Source organism: Xyrauchen texanus, chromosome 41 (assembly GCF_025860055.1).
Source record: "Xyrauchen texanus isolate HMW12.3.18 chromosome 41, RBS_HiC_50CHRs, whole genome shotgun sequence".
NCBI classification, from domain to species: Eukaryota; Metazoa; Chordata; class Actinopteri; order Cypriniformes; family Catostomidae; genus Xyrauchen; species Xyrauchen texanus.
The window spans coordinates 23292028-23309557 of record NC_068316.1 but is presented as its reverse complement, the minus strand read 5'-3'; the positions used below and the strand labels follow the sequence as shown (position 1 = coordinate 23309557).

At 37.8% G+C, this 17530-nt stretch overlaps 1 protein-coding gene across 1 annotated transcript in view; it reads right to left on the bottom strand.

The window, feature by feature from the left end:
* Positions 1 to 15850, bottom strand: part of si:dkey-225n22.4 (collagen alpha-1(XXI) chain) — a 77769-nt gene extending 61919 nt beyond the window's left edge. Inside the window, exons 1-7 of the mRNA XM_052113430.1 lie at positions 15733 to 15850; positions 10820 to 10949; positions 9471 to 10028; positions 7767 to 7932; positions 7224 to 7449; positions 4878 to 5051; positions 3013 to 3090 (exon numbers count right to left, since the gene is read on the bottom strand). Coding sequence (XP_051969390.1) covers positions 3013 to 3090; positions 4878 to 5051; positions 7224 to 7449; positions 7767 to 7932; positions 9471 to 10028; positions 10820 to 10901 — 1284 coding nt within the window. The 5' untranslated portion in view covers positions 10902 to 10949; positions 15733 to 15850. The remainder of the gene's footprint in view (positions 1 to 3012; positions 3091 to 4877; positions 5052 to 7223; positions 7450 to 7766; positions 7933 to 9470; positions 10029 to 10819; positions 10950 to 15732) is intronic.
* Between the last annotated feature and the right edge of the window lie 1680 nt (positions 15851 to 17530).

Genomic DNA, 17530 nt, shown 5'->3' with positions numbered 1-17530 from the left:
GGCACTTGCAGTGCACCTATGCCCGCAGAGCGGCGCCACTTGGCGCGGACGCCTGAAGCTCCCGTCCCAAAGCCTATGGTGCCGCTGAACAAGTCGCCTCCATCCTGCATGCCATGGCTCTCCTGTAAGTCCTCCAAGCCAAGGTATTAAAAGAATTGCATGAGGGTAGTTCAACACCGGGATTGATGCAGGAATTGCGCTCGATGTCCACCTTGTTGGTCCAGGAGCGCAAACTTTGGCTCAACCTAGTTGAGATGAAACAGGCCGACAAGGCACAGTTCCTTGATGCCCCCATTTCCCAGGCTGGCCTGTTCGGTGACACTGCCGAGGACTTTGGCCAGCAGTTCTCGACACTGAAGCAGCAGACATACATTATAGGCATTAGTTTTATCTTCTGTTAATGCCTGATCTTCTGTAAAGCTGCTTTGAAACAATGTGTGTTGTGACAGGCGCTATACAAATAAAACACTGTCTTCTCGTTGCTAAGGGTGTCCTCCTGCGGCTCCGCTGCAGCCCGCCCCCATGGCACCGCCCTGGCGTTGAGTCCTCTGCAGGAAGCAGACGCCACCCGTCTAAAAGCTGGCCACCAAGAAGGCTTCAAAGCGCCCCTGAGACGGGCAACCCAGGGACCAGGAGACCTGCTGCTCTGGAGCTGGTGAACAGACCAATCCATCTCCTGGTGGAGGGCTGGTAGGAGAATCTTTTGTTCCCTTTTCACATAATTTTTCTGCATGCTCAAGTAGCTGCGGTACCCAAAAGTTTAACAAAAGAGCGGTTTCCATATTCCCTGGGTCACCTATGCGGTGTGCACAGCCATCACCACAACCACCGTCCACCATTCTATTTTTCCCCCCACCCCTGCACGCCCAGCTGTGACACAAACACTCCCACACCTGGACGGTTTCGATGGACTGTGGGAACGAAGTATCTCGTCCCCCCTCCCCGACCGATCCTCTGGTGGGTATCAGGAGCCAGGTGTCGAAGTGCTTCGATGTCCCTCGACTCAGCATGGCCACAGGGCTCAATCCCCTTCAACGTGGAGCCTCATGTTCCGAGGCCCCACCCGCCAGTACATCCGAGGAGATTGTCTCCTTGGTCCATCTCGCCCGGAGCTTGGACGCATGGCTTGCGCTCTCCAACCCTTCACGATGGCGGAGCCGGACCGTCCAACTCGGCTATGCGATTCAGTTTGCCAGGCATCCTCCCAGGTTCAGTGGCATCCACTTCAACTTGATGAAGTCCGAGAACGCCGCTACCTTGTGCGTGGAAATCTCCCATGGAAGGGTGCGATAGAGCCTGCCCCTCCGTCCGAGAAAAAGAAAGGGTTTACAGACCCTACTGCTTTGTACCGAAGAAAGGCGGTGGGTTGCAGCCAATCTTGACCCTGAGAGTACTGAACCGGGCTCTACAGACTCCCGTTCTAGATGCTGATCCAAAAATTTACACTATCGAGTGTCTGACAATAAGATTAGTTCGCAGCGGTAGACCTGAAGGACGCATACTTCTACATCTCGATTCCACCTCGACGCTGACCCTTCCTGCCATTTGCACTCGAGGGTCGGGCGTAGCAGTACAAGGTCCTACCTTTTGGCCTTTTCCCGTTAAGGGAAGTGGGCTTTTGCATCCTCAACTATCTCGACGACTGGCTAATCCTAGCTCACTCTCGGAATGTGTTGTGTGCACACAGGGACCTAGGGCTTCGGGTCAACAAGGAAAAGAGCAAGCTCCTCCCGTTTCAGAGCATCTCTTTCCTCGAGTTGGAATCAGTCTCAATGACGGCATGCCTTATGAACAGAGCACACAAAATGGCGAAATGGTGGTGCGAGACACAGTAGTCTGCCTGTCTTTCACCGCCATTTCACGTAACACAGTTCAGCTAGTTGTGGCGTTTTTGTAAGGGACCCCTAGTGTCACTTCATCGACACAACGTCGAGTGAGTGACAGATAAGGAACCTCCTTTTTACTTCCGTAACCTCCGTTCCCTGATGGAGGGAACAAGACGTTGTGTCCCTTCTGCCACAAAGCTGGACTACCTGCTGAAATGGCCGGGACCTTCTCTCTCGGCTCTAAACATGAATCAAAGATTTTTTATCAAAGATCAGAGGTGTCTCGAGCTCCCAAGAGTGACCCCTAATCAACACAACATCTCGTTCCCTCCATCAGAGAACGGAGGTTCCGGAAGTAACCAGGATGTTGTCAAACCTGGCATCCAGTTAATGAAACAAGTTTGTAGGTGTTGGTTTGACCTATTTGACTTACAAAGAGTACTTCACTGTGTAAAGCGATTTGAGTGTAGTGTCAGAAAAGTACTATATAAATGTAACATTCATTCATTCATTAATTCATTCATGCCTCAAAAAAGTGATCTCAGAAGACTTATGATCAAGAATTGTTGCTTTGGATAGGGTCTCAAAGAGATCAGATTTTCATCTGACAACATTTAGACAAATTGTCTATTAATTGAGATGATTTAGTACTGTGGATACTCTACCTAGAAGTGGCTGTCCAGCCAAGATGACTTGAAGGGCATACCAAAGAATGCTCAATGAGGTAAAAAAAAAAAAGAACCCTAGACTGACGGCTAAAGACTTGAAAGAATCATTTTAACTGGTTAGCGTCTCTGTTCATGTGTCTATTATACAGAAAAAAGTAAACAGTGTGCATACTTTTTTCTTGCCATTGCTAAAGTGGAGCTTCAGTGGTATACTACTACTTGACGAGGGAATGAACTACTAATGCCATGAAGCATTGTGAATCATATACCACTGGGTAACAACCTCTGAGCTTATTGTAGTTCTGTCTTGAAAGATTTATACATTATAGCTAAAAATCAATATCCTTATTGAGAAAATGTATGTGATTTTTACTTCCGGAACCTGACTGTTGTGCTCTATTATCAGTTGACATCTTCATCTATATAGATGTACAAAATGAGCAGTATATCTGGGCAATTTGAGATGTCTCAACGCACAGCCAATCAAATCACTGCAACGCTGCAATACTGTTACTTACCACAGAGTAGATTTCACATGCTGTCTCTCTCTCATTTTGATGAGGGTCACAATAAAGTCGCAATTTCTGGATTTCTGCCTGCATGAAAAAAATACATTTAGGCTTCTGAAAAAATAGTAGTGTTAGGTTCGAGTCCACCTTAGTCAAGTCAGAGTCAAGTCCAAGTCCAAAAGCTAGTCATAAGACTCTTGCAACTGCAAGACTTAGTCATAACAGGCCGAGTCTGAATTAATCTGTTCATGAATCTGAATTAAAATTTTAACCATAAACTCAACATCATTATGTTATGCTTATTTTAACCTTCACAACTAAGAAAAAGTATTTGTCAATATAAATGCAGCAAAAACACCTCTGCTGCATTTCATATTCACATGTTATGATTAGCATCCTGCTGAAATAAAGTGTGAAAGCATATGCTTTAGACAAAACTATCCTTCAACACACTTCTTATTGTTTTCTGTTTACTTTTTCAATTATTTGTTGATTTTCCCCCTCCACTCAAACATAGACTAAAGGAAGTGAAAGCTGTGTTAGTCATTATGTTATTATTATTTTGAATTTTAATTTAGTGTTTTTTTTTCTACTTCATTTTCAATTTGTCCATTCAATTTAGTTTAGTTATATCTAAAATTATTGGTGAAATACATTTGATGTAATGAATTAAATACATTTAATGTGTTTAATACATTTAATACACTGTAATATTAAAACATTTAATTATGCCCATAAAATAAAACTGAAAATAAAAACAGAAAAGATCAGATACCATTTGAAATGTATTTTTATTCTACTGCACTTCACGCTTTTCAGTCCTCCTGCTGTGTCTTGGTATAGTCTACTTCCCTAAAGTTAAGATAAAACATTTTATGAAAACTCTTCTTGAGTTGATGTTTTGTTCTTTTCACATTTAGTATGGATAATAAGTGAATAGAGACTTCTCCCCTCACTTGTGACCTTCATTGTATTTTCAGACTTTTTTGCCATTGAAATGCATTTGCTAGCTTTACAGTTACACACAGAGATTGCGCTAAAAATATGTGATGGACTGAGTTGTACAATTTCCATCATGGTCTGTTTCATTTTCAGTTAGGAATGGCTTTGCGTAGTAATGTGAGTCTGCAAATTATTAAATAGAACAAATGCTTTATCAGAGTTGGGGAAAGTACTTTCAAAAGTGTACTTACGTTATTGATGTTTCTGGATGAGAGTGGCAGAGCATGTGTGGCGATCCCTTTCACACAAACACATACAGCACATGCACAGGCGAGAGCGAGAGAGTACTTTGAAAGATTGCACGCTGCCGCTCTCAGCCAGAATAATCACACATAAGGACATTTACATGTGAAAACTGATGCGCAGTATCAAATACAAAAAATGTATTATAGTACTAACTGTAGCGAGCACATCAATATGAAGACAAAGCCAAATCTCAGAGGTAATTTTTAAATCCCAGTCGGATGCCTTTTTCAGGTCTGAAAAAGATGACATGTCTGGGAAAAAGAATACGTATGGTCACCCTATTTACATCATTTGTTTGCTTGTATGTTTGTCATTGCATCACAAATGCCATGGTCCGAAAGGCTCGAGTCCGAGTCAAGTCCAAGTAAAAATGCATCTGAGTCCATGATAAGTCCAAGTCTAGTAAAATTGGACTTGTGAGTCCAAGTCGAACACGAGTACCCCAGTTCTAAAACATAGCAAATATACAGTACAGGAGATACAGAACTATTATGTCAATCACCATTTTGTTATGTTAGTTTCTTTAGATAATAGCACGCATCTAGAAACCATCTGGGTTGTATCATAAAAATAGTCACAAAAATGATCATGGTCATCCATACTGTAGTTTACTTGCAGTAACTTACAAAATGTGTAGCTTCAGAGCCAAAACTTTTGGAAATCTGAGTCTTGCCGTTGATGTAGATGGGCACAACAGTATCCAGAGCCTCATCTTGGATCTGCTGGTCATCCAGGAAAAAGGTGACATGTTTGGGCTTAACCAGAACCTTCAATTGGTGCCAACTTCCATCAAAGAGACCCTGTAAAAGAAATTGGAAGGAAATCCCAGAAATAAAAAAGTGGTCCATAGTACAGTGAAGAATGAATTGATGTTTGTTCAAATTTGAGCAATTATAAAGATAACTATAAAACGAAGAGTCCCTGTCCTGGATGCTGATTGGTCAATACAGAACACCAGCCACACTATAATCCACAATATAAGGTGTACATTTTCACTTATACAGAATGTCTGTTTACTGTATATTATTTGTATTAAGCCAGGAGGTCATTCTGTGATGTTTAATCCACTTTTGGTCCTCTATTGCAAATTTATTTCAATTTCAGTGCTATATTTCAATATTAATGTGTTTCATACCTCAGACCTTAAATTCAACTGTAAACTAATGACCCACCTTTTTGCTCTTTGCTTGAGGCAAATTAATTAAAGGAGTCATGTAAACACATAATGTGTACGTCTTCTGGCTATACTTTTGAAACAGTGTGTCTTTTAATGTTTATGGACTGGCCCCATATACAGTACTTCCATTGTAAGGACCTTTGTAAATAAATGAGGTTACGAGTTGAAAATATTTTTAATCGCAAATGCTGTTGATTGAGTTTAACTTCTATTGAACCCAGAATATTCCTTTCATTATTTGTTCGATACAGTGCATAAATAAATTCATTTGCCATTGTTCTTTGTTTATTGCTTTTGGTTTTGTTTCTACCGTATTCATTTCAGACTTAAATGCGTGACAAGTCCTAATAATGATCGCCCAAGTTTGACATAGCAGGTTCCCAGGTACACTTGAAGGTAAAAGTATTCACAACATATCATGGCCTCTCATGGCTCATAGACTAGACTAAACAAGACTAGACTACAGATATGCACTGTAAGAGAATCAAGTTCTGAATTGTTTATGGAAATATTTTAATTTGGGATATAAATGGAGCGAGACAATTTTCCAAAACAAGATTTTCAACTTGATTGAAGGGCTATGATGGAAGAAATTACTTTCTAAAACTCCAGACAAGACCGCATAATTCAAGAGGCATGCTACAGAACCACTTGATTTTGGCATGAAGAATAAAAGAAGACAAGGAGCAGGTACACAATGATAATTGCTGGAACTCTGAGATGATACAAATATCTCTACGAATTTTGGTATTTTAAAATTAACAAGAAACAAAATCCCACAATTTAATGAATTCATATTAATTAATTAAATTGTTTATTCACAAGCAACAGCAATGTAAGGTATTTTGTTTCTTGTTTACTTATCTTTTTCTATGCACCTGATGATAATTTATCTTGTGCACGGTGGTGTTTTCTTCATTTTTGGTAACTTAAAAATAGAAGTGAAGAGCTTTAGTGGAAAAGGTATCAAGGGTTTGGACAAGAAATTGCAGCTAGTCCAAGTTTTTAAAGGAAATGTCTCATTAAGCAGCTCATTTCTACATTCTGTACTCCAAAACTGGTGTGTAGTTTAAAAAGGAAACGTCTCATTAAGGAGATATGTTACATTTGGTGTTATGTGAAAATCTTCACATCACAAGCGTTTTTATTTTTTTTTTCCAAGTCAATAAAACTACATCAAAGTGTCAACTACATAATGAAGATAGATTTTAACCAAAAGGTTAAACTGTGCCATCAGAACAAGGGTATTTTCATGTCACTTTGGTGCAAGTTGTCATATATGCTTTTTTTAAATGCTAATAATATTAATAATTATCATATGTGTTGCTCAAAACAATGGTTTCAGACGCATATCTATATAATTTGTTTTATAATTACCATGTTCACTGTTTCAGTAATTGTTCTGTTTTTATAATTGTTGTGGTGTTTACATATTGCTGAAAAGCCTATAATAGGCTGTTTAATGGCAGGTTCCATTGTGACCTATATAGTGTGACGAGATGCTCCGCTATAAGGGCATGTTTATGTTGTTGCAAAAGGACACAAAAAGTATTTTTTTCCTATACAATAACAGTGGAAATGTTCAATAGCTTTTATTAATATATACTTGAAACTATTTATACAGAAATTAACATAAAAATCAAATTTAAAAATTAAATAAATACAATTTAAATATAAACTTACCCAGAGAAATATGCACTGGAGTAAAACATTTGACAACTAGCCCCAGTCTCCCCAATAATATAAAAACTTATTTTGATTCAAATATATTGCTGGTAGTTTTTTGGACACTAACCTCAATGCCTTGTGCATCAAAAGTAATGATCTGTTCCTCATTAACCGTGTTGGTGGTTGTGAAGCTAACAGACTTGTACTGTCCACTTAATGTGACAGCTGCCTGAATCTGTCCATCTTTAGACAGCACTCTCCACAAGTCAAACCTTTCCCTGCTTGTAGGACCTTTCAACCTCAGAGTCGACACAAACACATAAGAGGGAGGAAGGCCTTCTGGAAAAATGTCCCTTAAAAAAAAATATATATATATATATATATTATTATTAATAATGACTGTATATATATATATATATATATATATATATATATATATATATATATATATATATATATATATATACAGTCATTAATCAGATGAATATATATTGAATAAAAACACACTAAAAACCATTAACTTAAAATACAACCAACCTGACAATGAAAAAGCTAAAAAATTTAAATGACGATTTTCTACTGACTGCCAAATGTCCAATAATTACATATTAAATCACTATGCCTTTAAAGCCTTTATAATTAACAAATAATTGTTTCAATTAAAACCAACCTTGTGTTTTCAGTAATGTCAATGCTCTTGTCAAGCAGATAGGCTGTCTCTGACACTAATGAGCCTTGTATCTTCTTAGCCTTCAGATGAATTTTCATCCCCAACATCAGCTCAAAGCCTTTCTCATCACGCGAGGCCACAGGAATACGTGTGGGACATACTGATTCTGTGGGAAAAAATGTAATTTAAAGCCGAATTGTGTAATCTCTGTGCTACTAGCATCACCAAATGGAATAATGAAATAATGATTGCTTTCAAACAGGTTTCCCGGCCATTGGTTGAGCCAATGTTGCTATTTAAGGCTGGTCAGGATGCATAAACAAACAGAATCACAGGGTTAAAGGCCCTAATGCACTCACGGTGAAGTTCTTCACTCAGAGCTAGATAGGAGTTTGAAACAGCTTGCAGTGGTTTTCTGTTTGCAAACAACTGTCCACCACCCATGCTGCTGGAGCTATTGTTTAAAAGACCATTTAAATATAAGAGGCTCCCTATACTCACAACAGACTACATGTAAAATATTAACCAATGTGACATTAAAATGTGTTATCAGTTAGTACATGCCTCTTTCAATGAACAAAATCCACATGAGATCAGTAAAAGAAGCTGTTTAACCACTCACTGATTAAAGAAAGTAATGTACAGTCTGCAGTAGATAATGGCTGTTTCTCAGTGCATAAAACTCATAGAATGGACTTGTGTCTCCCTCTATGAAAACTGGTCTTGTCAAGCCACCACGGAATAATTATATTAGATTGTATCTTATGAAGAATTTTGTGAAAAGAATCCATGAAAAAGGTTTTTTTTATATATATATATATATATATACTTGTTTGAAGTTTTAACCAGAAAAAGATGTTGGCATCAAAGAAGGTGGAGCACCAGGTCACACCTACCTATCACATGAACCAATGACAGTAAGAAGGTGTTTAACTGCCAGCACAAAGTTTTACCAAAAGTTAGCACTGGGAAGCTGTTTCGAACCAATGCAACGACTCAAAAACGCTTTCTCTTTTTGGCCAGATTTTGGTCGAAATGACGTCACACCCATTCTTTCCTTGATTTTGAAGTATATTGGCACCTTTAAATGTATTGGGAAATCAACCTACAATAGCTCTCTTATAGTTCTCTCTGCATATTAAACTGGAATGGGAGAAATTAATTTAACATTGACAAAAATACACTTTAACTTTATCAGAATGGTCATTTTCAACCATACATCATTTTGCAGAATGAGCTACTGGAAATGTTGTCGATCACTTAGTTTCTATTTATGCAGCATAACCCCAGGAAATCCTGCACACTGTGAACTCTCAGTGGTCTAAAATCCTCAAAAAAGAATAACATAACTTGTTTTCTGAATTTTGCATCTCTGACAAATAATTTACTACATTTGAATCTACTTTTTGTAATAGAAACTGTACACCTGCATTGCTGACATATTAACATAAAATAGCTGGTACAAGGCATATAACATCTGGTTCTGTTACCACCACCCTAGTGCTCCTCCCTACAATGGTTTCATGTCGCTGGTTTGGCGCATGAGCTCTGTGGGTTTCCTTCTTACTGGCTATGAATGGAGTGTGGTAATTTGATGGGTTCCCTCTTCTTTAACAGGGAGCCCAGGAGAGGGATGGCGATGCCAAAAAAATGGTTTAATGTGGTTAATGTTTATGGGGTAGCTCACACGAATGCACATCTTACCCTCACACAGCTTCTGCTCCATGGAGTCACGGATGCGGTCAATGTTGGTGTAGTCCTCTGCGTAAAGCAGGTAATCACCTGCAGGCTTGTTGGCGATGGTCACCAGCTCTGATGTGGTGATCTCTGTACCTACTCCCACTGCAAAGACTTTAATCCCTTGTGCCCGGGCCTCCACGCTAGCATCCACCACATCGTCCTGTGACTTTCCATCTGTCACCACCACAGCAATTCGGTTCTTTACCTCACTACGTGGCGAAGATGCAAAGACATGGTCCACAGCAAACTTGATGGCACGGCCAGTCTGCGTGTTGCCACCTAGATAGTTGATACCTTCGATGGCTTCAATGAGATCTTGAGTAGTCTTGTGGAGACCAAGTGGGATCTCCAACCTGGGGGTATCACTGTACTGTACTACGCCCACTTGCGAGTAGTGTGAGCTCACGTCGAAGCCACTGGTGACATTGACAAGCCAGCGCTTGGCTGTTTCAAAGTCCTCATCTCCAACACTCCAAGAGCCATCCATGATGTAGACCAGGTCATTAACTGCTGTACTGCAGCCTGCACAGTGAGGTAGAGAAGTCAAAACTTGGACCAAATACCGTATAGAGAGTGATATATATCAATTGCCTTAAGATCCCTGAACAATTTTTTTTACATTAATGCTCTGTTCCAAAACCTGGTGAGCTGCCTTGCTCTCTACCGCCTCTACACTGGTATTTTGGATGTGTGGTTGCACAACGATATAGCAGAGCTATAAATGCAAACAATGCCATAGGTTTAATGCATTAGGCAGCATCCTAGCTGAAAATGAAACCACATAAGTGACTGATTTGGAATGCTCTATATAGGTAGCAACTCCATGCATCATACAAGCGCTCCTTATGGAACGCTAAGTGTGCAGGACACTCGACTCACAACTGATTTCAATAGAGTTTTGTGTTAGCATGTTGCTAAGCTAACAACGTGATACTCAAATCTGCATAATAATATAAAGCACACACAAATATTACTTATAAATACTTTTTGGTATCGAATCCAATTCTCTCAACTCGTCCAGCTTCTTGGGTTGATATCGCACTGCATTATTGGATTGCATTCTTCATGAAGAGTACATGGGATGCTACCTCAGAATTTGGCCAAAAAAAGGTATTTTCGAAAGCAGCTTCCTACCTTTTGGAACTGCTTTCACATTGGGAGACTGCCTAAGATTCTTTAAAATGCTGCCTACGTAGGCAACTCACAAGGTTTGGAGCTAAGTGAGACTTTATGCTATATTTGTTGCTGGTTTATGACAACAAAACAGAAACAGAACAGCAAAGTCCTAGTCAAATATAAGAAACTGCCAATACCAGCTCGAATATCATCTTCTTCTCCCGCTTGTGAATATACCAGGAAGAACAACGCTGACATGGACCTCGAAATCCACAACATTCTGAATTATGTTCAAGTGCTTTGCGTAAAGTACCAATCTTCAGAGCCCTGTTAAATTAAGAAGATTAAAATATGTGTTGTGGATGCAAAGTAACATTGCAGTCTATAATTATTGTAAATGTATGCTTATATAATTACAATAATATGGCTGATTCATTTGATTATACTTCTGATGTGGCAAATCACTTAAGCTAATCAGATCAAGAGCACGCATTTGCACAGTTGTCCACAGGGGTGTTAAGATAGCTCCACAGAAACAATCAAGCAATTACTTCAGAGATTAAACATCTACTGTGGAAAGAGTATGATAATGAAAAGGCCTATTGCATGGTATCATTACTGTATAGAGATAACAGAACACAAGTGAGACTTTTACCCATTTTTCTTAAACGAACCTAGCTACTGTTCTGTTAACAGTTTGAACAGGCCAACCCTAAGTACTTTGGTGCATCGTCCACCACCTTTTTTTGTTATAGAAATAAATTATATGACAAATCATGCAGCTTTTTTCCAAAGGAAAAAATGTAATAATAGTTTTAATAATAAAAAATCTTGTTCTCTTTGCACTTGCTCATTTACATTGCTGACGTCTTTTGCTTATTTTAACTCAACCCAACCCATACTTTTACATTCCTGCATGCTTAAGTTTATATGTCAACCAAATGCACCCTAAATAATATGCATAAAAATGATATAAATAAACAACATGTGTCAGATATTTTTCAAAAGTTTCATTGGCAGAACAACAGACCCTCTTTAACTTTGCCGACTACGACAATTGTCCCTTTAATTCAACCTTATAAAAGTCTTCTTGGTAAGAGAGCCACTTTGCTTGGTACCATACGAAATGTGGTCTTATTTTCTAGCTTCGCTTTAGTGATGTCTATGCGCTTTTATGTAGCATAAAAATGCTGCCCAACAGACCACAGGCTGCAGTCAAGGCAAATAACAATGTAAGCAAAAAAAAAGCTGGTGCTCACAACATAGCTATAAACAAGCCATGTTGCCATTTACTAGTAGGCTTATTCTGTTATACGATACAGCGATGCACATGTTCTACTATGGTGTGTGTGTGTGTGTGTGTGTGTGTGTGTGTGTGTGTGTGTGTGTGTGTTTTAGCTTTGAGTTATAATGCACAGAGGTTCTAGCATCACATAAACATGTCACACTTACTGTACATAGGTAAAAGTATGTGTACACCCCCTTCTAATTAACAGATTTGGATATTTCAGCTACACCTTTTACCAACAAAGTGCATTACATTAAATATACAGCCATACAATCTCCTTAAACAGGTTGTACAAAGAGCTCAGTGACTACCAATACTCTCATAGGATCCCAGTCACAGTCTGGTGTGGGAGAACTCAATTGGCCTTCTCAACGCCCAAAACTGAGCCCACTTGAACACCTTTGGGATGAATTGGAACACTGACTATAACCCATGCTCCATTCCTCACATCAGTGCTTGACCCCACCAATACTCTTTAGTCTGTTCCAACATCTAGCAGAGAACCTTCCCAGATGAGTAGAAGCTGCACAAAGGGAGGACCATATTATTGCCCATAGTTTTGTTAAATGTTCAACAAGCACATATGGGTTTAGTGTCCGGTGTCTATATACTTTTGGCAGTGTAGTGTAGAAACAGAGCAATATTAATGTATTTGTTTTTTACTATCAATTTCCACTTTAACATTCTTTTGTTTTTGGCAATTGTGCATATCACCACCTATAAGGCAGGGAGGGAAATGTATGGTAAAAAGACTTCAATATTACCCACACATCACATCGCTTCTGAAGATTTGGGTTTACCATGGATTAAATGGATTATGGATTGCTTTTATGCTGCCTTTATGTGCTTTTTGGAGCTTCACAATTGTGGTACCCATTCACTTGTATTGTTGAGGGTCAACAGAGCTGAAATATTGTTCTAATAATATTTGTCTGTGTTCTGCAGAAGAAATAAATTCATTCACATCTGGGATGGCAGGAGGGTAAGTAAATTATGAGAGAATTAAAATTTTTGGGTGAACTGTCCCTTTAATTGCATAGACAGATAGAAAAGAAGTAGGAATGTTAATGTCAAACAGCCTTTCTTAAATCCTTTCAGAAAACAAATGTTGTACTATTGCACTAAATGTCCACTTTATACCGGTTATTCTGAGGTAAAGCAAGCTTGACTAAGGCCGTGGCATTGTCCATGGCAAACAGAACATAAGGAATCGATCTTGTTCACACATCTATAACCTGTGGAGAAGCGCTGTCCCATAAAACCATAATGAAATGGTAGAGGCATTGATGACATTTCTTGCAAGGGGCATTGAGGACATTTGTGAAGCTTGGGAACTCTTTGTTTGATGGTGGCTCAATAGCAATAACCATTATGACACAATATGGTACTTGACAAACAGAACATGAGACAATTAAAGAAACGTAACAAGTAGGTGAGGAATGCTAATGCTAACTCTAGAAAAGATGTTTTGGTGGCAAGGTTTTATAGGAAGATTGAATTGAAAGGAAACCAGCAGAAATCCAGATTCCAAAGTTGAGATCTTCTTGAGATCAGTAGAACAAGATTACTCAATGCCAAGGTCCTCAATGGTTCAAGTCAAGCATCTCAGAAATATTTACAGTGCTGTTTCAAAGCTGGTAAGCCAACCATCTCTTTCAAATTGCCCATTGCTTACACCAAGTTCCCATGTTCATGAGTTCCTACTATTAAACTGGCATAAAGGTTTGGGGGGAAAGTGTTGTTTTAAAGACAAACCCCTCTCAAATACAACAAAAAACAATCAGTTATCTCTGATGAAGTGCAGTCCATCAATTTAATTACCATATTTTTGGCAAAAACATTTTCAAAAACTGCCGGATGTGCATTTAAATAAGGAAGAAATCTAATTCCCACCAACTGACATCAGTGGGCTCAACTACATCAGCAATGGTTTCCTGATTACATAAGAAGGACTTGTTTTAATGTATAACATTCTGTGGTTCTAGCCTCTCTTGTGCCCACTGATGAATCCCTTCGTCAGTAAAGTGCTTGTGATTGTGCCACAGATTGGGAAATCCTAGTGTTTTCCTCTACCAGATATGCTGTGGTTTAACAGATCCTTTCGTGTTGTTTGGTGTGTATAAGGCAATTTGAACAAGATTTATTTAATAAGAGAGATGCATCATCTCATTGACAAGGGGCCTATGTTAGCAGCTCTATAGACTAGGTTCCAGATTCACTGTACTTGTCTTTTTGTCCTGTATTTACTGTGATGGTAGTACTTAAACATAGTATTTATAATTAGTAGAGTGTTTTTCTACAGTCTGAGGTACCCATTAGAAGATTAAATTAAGAATTTTTTGTCACAGTTTAGATCTACCTTTCTATCTATTCATATAATCTTTGCATATTTATGTTCTATGTGACTGAGCCATTATTGACCAAGCTAAGAGTGTATGATCTCCTCTACTGAGCATGGCCAGTGGAACTTTCTAGTAAGCAATAAACAAACCGGTTGACTACAAACTCACTCACCCAAGGGATTACCACAGATGTATGTACTCGGATGCAAAGCTTTACGGGTATTCTTGGCTGGCATCTAAAGACAACATCTGGATAGATGATTCTCACAGGGTCCTTTCAAAAGAGAGCCCTTCCAATTACACAGCCACTTAGAAGCTTCTTAAAGTTGGGAATTCAACCTGAACTGTGTAAAAACATAGAAGGGAGGCCACACAAGTATGTCGCTAATACTTGGGCTTTCATTAAATACAGTATGTTCTCCATTTAGGTTAAAATAACATCGCATCGCCATTCTAAGAAGTAGAAGCTTCTTTCATTAAGTTGTTTTTTTATATAGAATAAAGGTATTCTGAATGTTATATGTTAAAGGGATAGTTCACCAAAAATGGAAATTGTGTTATCATTTACTTTCATGTTTTTTCCAACCCCATATGCAAAATACAGCACTGACAGTCACCATTCACTTTCACTACATTTATTTTCTCCATTCAGTGAAGCTGAATGATGTGCTAAAACTATCCTTTGCAAGTCAGTCATAAAGATTTGGAACAACATAAGGGTGAATGCATGAATTTCCTTGTTTTCTTTTCTTTCTTTTTTTTGGTTGAACTATCCCTTTAAGTATCTATGCATTTGACTACAATAATATAAATCTGATTATATTAGAATACAATTTTTGCTACATTACAGTATTCAAAAATAAACTGGTGAATGATGTAGGCTTTAGCCAGAATGTTTATTTTTTTCCTAAACAATATACAGGAACTAAAATGGGTCATGCTATGTTAAATTACATGCTCTGCACCCTTCGTAAGTACATGTTTTGTCCCTCCATAAGAGTGCTCAGTGCTCGCAGAATACATTGCAATGCTCTCCTTGTCTAAGTGAAATGTTTTCCACAACTTGATCATGAAGAAGGTACACTGAATAGCAGTAAAAAAAAAAAAAAAAGATTCCTTTCAAGTAATAGCATATGAAATTGATTGAAAGAAAATAATAATGCAAAATACAGGAAAAAGTAGAGTGCAAAACATTATGCAAGTATGGTAAGGAACTCTACTTAAAAGCATCTTACCTGTCCCAGAGATAGATAGATAGATAGATAGATAGATAGATAGATAGATAGATAGATAGATAGATAGATAGATAGATAGATAGATAGATAGATAGATAGATAGATAGATAGATAGATAGATAGATAGATAGATAGATAGATAGATAGATGGTCAACTAATCATTCATTTAATTAAGCAACTTGCAGGTAAAAATGTAAAATAGATGTGCGCTGTACTAATGGAAAATGAAAAGATTGGTTCTTACCTGCTCTTTTAAAATTACCTGCTCTTTTAAAAATAGCCTCCAGGAAAGTGATGACTTCAATTGTTAATTTAACTTCATAAATCATTACATGACCCATATAAATACTTGCTGTCTCCACTGGAGGAGCCATACCACTTGTCACTTACGAGTCCTTATACAGTCAGAGCTTGTGACGTCAGATAGACACACCCATCACAAGGACTGTAACTGCTCATAATAATGACCAACAACTAGAAACTAGATAGATTTATTTGCTGCATATTCTTGCAGAAGTGTCTCCTTTGTTGATGTTTTTTTTTTTTTGTTAAACCCAGTATAATCTTTTTTTTTATTATTATAATCATGCAGTTATATTACAAATAACAGTACATTTAAAGATCTATTCTACACTTATCACCAAATCTATAATGCATAGTGTTGACAAATATTAAAGGTGTGTGTTTTATTCCATTGCACTATTAATGAGTTTATGCTTTAATTTCTGTCATTCTGAACACATTATTCCATGCCGTTATAGTGCATCTAATAATTAATAATACAGCCTTTTCCTTCTCTTTCCTTTTCCTTTTGGATATAACTGAAAATAAAATGTGCAAATAATCATTAATATTAAACAAGCTCAAAAAATCTGTGTGGACAAATTTATCTTCTCGGTTATCAATGTTTACTAGTTGTAATACAGGCATAATTAGAATGTTAGAAAATTAAAAGGATATTTCACACAGAACTTACATTTCTGTCATCATTCACTCACTGTATGAATTTATTTTTGTGTGGAACACAAAATGAAATGGTTGGTAAAATGTTAACCCCAGTCACCATTCACTTGCATTGTTTGGGCAAAAGATGCATTCAATAAAAGTGAATGGTGACTGAGGCTAACATTCGTCCCAACCTCTCCTTTTGTATTCCAAGGAAGAAACCAAGTCATTTTGGCTTGGAATAACTTGGAGGATGAGTAAATAATGACAGAATTTTCATTTTGATGGTGAATTAAAACCCCACAGTAACAAAGGTAATTGAAGGCTTTAAGTAGAAGTAGAAAAGACCACCTTAATCCCAAATTATCCCAGTTTTAATCAAATTTGCCAGTACAAATATCCATCTCTGCCATTTGATTGATGATATTAATGCTGTCTTCCTGTATATAACCCACCCTAGATTCATTAACATGGTGAGTGGGCTTTCTTTACTGAGGAGTTACATGGTTATGTATGCATTGTTCATGAGTAGATCAATCAAAATTATTTACTGACTAACTCAGTTCTCTTTATCTCAAAATGACCAATAGTGGCTCTGCAACATCCAGACCTATAGACATTCAGTGAAGTTTTAAACCAGTCTTTGTCATGGACCACACATTTAGACAGAACAACATTGTGGAGTGCCTTATAATGTGAAGAATTAAGGCAGTTTGATGGTGCTTACTGCCACCTACTGACATGGATAATAAGTGGACATATATTTGAATAGCCAAATTGCAAATTCATGATGATGCATTTTTCAGACAAGTCTCCAAATGAATATTAATACAGTGAAAATATCTTAATGATCATTTAATGGGCATTTAGCCATCACTCAGAAAGTCATTTATATTTAATTAATATTTGCTGTCTCACTGAGAGTACAAAAATATACATTATCTAAGAACTGGGAGGAGAGAGGTGAAAGTGTAGACAATTCTGAACTCAGAATGTTTATGTTTGAATGTAAATGAATGTAGAGTTGTGAACATTCGTCACAAACGTTTAATAACAAAGCAAAAGTTAATTACCATACAATTAACATTACATTATTC